Below are 4,850 nucleotides of genomic sequence, written 5' to 3'. Positions count from 1 at the left end.
ACTCAAAATGCATGGAATAAGAACGGCATGCAACACGTACAATAATTTCATACTCATGTACTGCCCTTATCGCAACCTCAAACTCCAACAGTCCGACTTTGTTGTTCTTTACATACCAAGTTACCTTGTTCGATTATAACGTGTGAGATGTTGTTTACGGAGTACAAAGGAATTAACTGGTTTCACCAAAACTTAGTTCTCGTTATATTTCACACTTCAAAATATGTTCGATTTACATTTAAGAACTGACGTATATATGGACCATGTAAAAAAGGGAAATATCAAAATCAAATACCGCCAATTATCAACTAATCATTCATTTTCCAAGCTCAATATCGTCGTTATAGATTTTGTAGGCCTGAGAAGATTTGAAGCATATTGGAGGATATTTTATATTTTAGGTATCCTAGTTGTATATTATCTTGGTCTTTAAGTTATGTATCTTTTAGTTACCTAAAGTATATGGAATTGTATTAGGTAACAACTAGGGTAAGCTGTGTATATAAGCGAGGAGCTGTATTACGTTTTATGCATCCAATACAATACAAAATATTTACCCCAAATTCCAGTTTATCATGGCATCAGAGACATCTCGATCCTGAGCAATTATACACCACAATTTCCGTATTTTTTTTCAATCACAATTTTTTTAACAAAACCTTACAACGATGACTGGAGGCACAATTATTTCCGCGAAAGAAGGCGGAGGCAGTGGAACGAAATATGAACAAATTGCCCCGACCTCGCCATTGTACCTTCACCCTTCTGACAGTCCGAGTTTATCATTAACTCAAATCAAATTTGATGGTGAAAATTATGAACTTTGGGCTGACGCGGTCCGGAATGGTCTCGACGCTAAAAACAAACTAGCTTTCGTCGAGGGTACCATTGAGAAACCGGTTACTGCCTCAGGCGAAGACGAAAGCAATGAGAGCGTAGCATGGCGTCAATGCAACGCCATGGTTAAAGCATGGCTGAGAAACGTCATTGAAATTCGACTTCACCCGAGTATTACGTTTTCAGGGACCGTTCCTGAAATTTGGAAAGAGCTTAAAGAGCAGTTTTCTACGGGCAATGCGCCGCGAGTACATCAATTAAAGAGCGAGCTCAACGACTGTAAGCAGGGCAAAGATCAATCCATTGTGGACTATTATACGAAATTGAAATCAATATGGGACGAGCTGTCCACTTACAGTCGGGTTCCGCAATGTACTTGTGGATCGGCAGCTGCATTACTCAAGGAACGCGAGGAAGAGAAGGTGCACCAATTCCTTATGGGTCTCGACACCTCCCTTTATGGGAACATCCGGTCTAATTTGCTTATGGAAGATGACATTACCTCATTGAGCAGAGCATATTCACTCATGTTACGGGAACAAAGACACAGAGCCGTGACAAAGGTGAAGGAGGAAATCAATGAGGCGGCCATGGCTGTTAAGACAACTGGAGGTGGCGTTCGAGGTACTGTACCCGACGCTAGTCATGAGCAAGGAGAACAACCACCCCTGCATTGCACGTTCTGCAATAAAGACTACCACACCGAGGAAAGTTGTTGGGAAAAACATGGATATCCAAGTCGTGGCAGAGGACGCGGCCGTCGCGGTGGCAGAGGTCGTGGAGGACGAGGCAGGGGCAATACCTTTCAAGTGGCAAATGCAGCATCAACAACTAACAATGATGCGCAAAAACAGGGACAATCAGCTCTCACCTCGGATGAAGTTGTAGCTCTCCGTGGCTTATTGGGTAACAAAACCGAAGCTAGCCACAAATTGACAGGTACGCGAAACCAATATGATAACGGTGAATGGCTACTTGACAGTGGCGCGTCTCATCATATGACGGGGCGACGAGAGGCACTCAATAAAATTTGGACTAGCAAAGCCTCCACGGTTGGATTGCCAAATGGGTCTCATATTATTGCGCAAGACCATGGGACAGTGGCTTTAAATGAGAGCTTTGTTTTAAAAGACGTGTTATATGTTCCATCGCTTACTTGTGATTTAATTTCAATTAAGCAATTAGTAGAAGAAAATAATTGTTTTGTGACCTTTTACCCTGACTATTGTGTTATACAGGACCGGTCTACGAGGATGCAGATTGGACGGGGTGAGCACAAGGATGGGGTTTACATAATGAGGAATGACCGAGAAACCGTGTCAAGGATCAACACAACTGAGAACGTCCGACTTTGGCATAGACGACTTGGTCATCCTTCTAGTAGTACTTTACCTTTCTTCTCTAAATTAGTTGGTTGTGATTTAATTTGGAATTCTCGTACTGTTTGTGACCCTTGTTGCCGTGCTAAGCAAACACGGTCCATTTTTAAGAATAATAATAAACGAAGTAGTGAATTGTTTGCATTAATTCATTGCGATATTTGGGGTCTTTACCACACGAGTAGTTTATCTGGTGCCCGTTACTTTCTAACTATAGTAGATGACCGTAGCAGGGGAGTATGGGTACATCTTATGAAGGATAAAGGAGAAGTTAGTCAATTAATGAAAAAGTTTTTCCAAATGACCATTACCCAATTTGGGAAGCAGGTTAAAGTTGTTCAAAGTGACAATGGGACCGAATTTCTTTCGGGGGACGATGAAAGAATATTATGATGAACATGGAATGATTTTTCAAACAAGTAATGTTGATACACCACAACAGAACGGTAGGGTAGAACGTAGGCATAGATACATCCTTGAAAAGGCTCGAGCTATACGCTTTCAAGCCGAGTTGCCTATTGAGTTTTGGGGAGAATGTATTTTAACAGCTGCGTATTTAATTAATAGGACCCCCACTCGTATTTTAAATGGTGTGACTCCCTATGAAGTTTTATATGGTGAAAAGCCTTCCCTCGACAATATACGTGTTTTTGGTTGTCTAGCTTATGCTCATAACAAAGATAGACCAAAGGATAAATTCAATGAGCGAGGAAAGCGTTGTATTTTTATTGGTTATCCATACAGTAAAAAAGGATGGAAATTATATGATTTACAGCGGAAAACTATATTGGAATCTCGCGATGTTATATTTTATGAACATACTTTTCCGTTTCTTGAAGTTGGTGCCAATAAACAACATGACACGCCTATAATCAGTGATGACCACAATAACGTGGATATTCCACCTGAGACACATTCTTTTCATGACGAGACTACACCAAGTATGGAGGATAGTCCAAGTAGTATGGGTGTCGAGGCAAGGGGGAGTAATAAGGATATTGACATTGCCATTGAAAATAAAGGAGGTAGTGTAGGAGAGGATGTTACTATGCAGGAACCGACTATTGAAGAAGGGGCAGCCGATGATGACAAACCTACAGGTCGTGGTGCGCGAGAAAAGTTTGAACCCTACTGGAAGAAAGATTATTTTTGCAAGTCAACACGGATTGTAAACCCCGGAGAACGTGCTCACTCAGACCACTCGTCATCCCCAAAGAAAGGTACCCGTTATCCAATAGCTGATTACGTCACAAACGATTGTTTTTCTTCCTCTTACAGGTGCTTTCTAGCCAAAATCGATGCGATACAAGAGCCTCTAAATTACATGGAAGCATCCAGGAAGCATGAATGGAGGCAAGCAATGGGTAAGGAAATCGAAGCCCTCGAAGCAAATAGGACCTGGACAATTGTTGATTTGCCGAAAGGAAAGCGGCCCATTGGTTGCAAATGGGTCTACAAAGTAAAGTATAAAGCTGACGGGACCATTGAGCGTTATAAGGCGAGATTGGTTGCGCAAGGATTCACTCAAATAGAAGGAGTTGATTACCATGAGACATTTGCGCCGGTTGCCAAAATGACGAGTGTTCGATGTTTATTAGCCGTGGCTGTCATCAAAGGATGGTCGATTGCCCAGTTAGATGTCAATAACGCTTTTCTACACGGGGAGCTAAGTGAAGAAGTCTACATGAAATTACCTCCAGGTTTCGAGGTTGGAGGAACGAATAAGGTATGTAAATTGCTCAAATCGCTATATGGCTTAAAGCGGGCTTCACTGGAAACTGGTTTGCAAAGCTTGCGGACTCATTACAACGCTATGGTTTCGAGCAATCATTGAGTGATTATTCTTTGTTCACCTACAACAAAGGAGGTATTTTTCTTGGGGTATTAGTATATGTAGACGATATGGTAATCGTAAGCAATGATGACGCATCTAGCACACGGCTGAAACGTTTCCTTGACAAAAGTTTTGGAATAAAGGATCTTGGTCGGCTTAAGTATTTCTTAGGCATCGAAGTTGCTACGGGTCCAAAGGGTTTGTTTCTTTGTCAGCGTAAATATGCACTAGAGATAGTCAAAGATGCAGGATTAGAAGGAGCAAAGCCCGCAAGTACACCCATTCAACCGAATCACAAGCTCGCATTATCAGACGGGTATGTTTTAAAGGATCCCATGCGTTATAGACGTTTGGTAGGACGATTGATATATTTGACGATAACGCGGCCGGATTTGGTATATGCGGTTCATATATTGTCTCAGTTTGTACACAAGCCGCGGAAAGAGCACATGGAGGCTGCATTACGAGTGGTGCGGTATATTAAAGGCAGTCCAAGTAAAGGTCTTATAATGAACAAGAATTCTGAGCTCAAATTACATGGGTACTCAGACTCGGATTGGGCACGTTGTCCTCTATCTCGGCGATCATTGACAGGGTATTTCGTGGCATTGGGTGATACACCGATCTCATGGAAGGTCAAGAAGCAAGCTACGGTGGCGTTATCATCAGCCGAGGCCGAGTATCGTGCCTTAGCTGGAGTAACGAAGGAGTTGATTTGGGTAAAGGCCTTCCTTCATTCGTTGGATATTGATCACACGAGGCCAATGCAGATTTATTGCGACAATCAAGCAGCTTTACAC

General features: G+C 42.2%; 1 protein-coding gene across 1 annotated transcript; it reads left to right on the top strand.

The window, feature by feature from the left end:
- The first annotated feature begins 666 nt into the window (after nt 1-666).
- On the top strand, nt 667-2,369 carry LOC141642613 (uncharacterized). The gene is made up of 2 exons (XM_074451489.1): nt 667-1,776; nt 2,076-2,369. The coding sequence occupies exons 1-2, from the start codon at nt 669-671 to the stop codon at nt 2,108-2,110; spliced, it is 1,143 nt and encodes a 380-aa protein (XP_074307590.1). The 5' UTR covers nt 667-668; the 3' UTR covers nt 2,111-2,369.
- The last annotated feature ends 2,481 nt before the right edge of the window (nt 2,370-4,850 follow it).

This window comes from Silene latifolia, chromosome 1 (genome assembly GCF_048544455.1).
Source record: "Silene latifolia isolate original U9 population chromosome 1, ASM4854445v1, whole genome shotgun sequence".
NCBI classification, from domain to species: Eukaryota; Viridiplantae; Streptophyta; class Magnoliopsida; order Caryophyllales; family Caryophyllaceae; genus Silene; species Silene latifolia.
The sequence above is the reverse complement of the archived record's forward strand: the minus strand, read 5'-3'. Positions and strand labels throughout refer to the sequence as shown.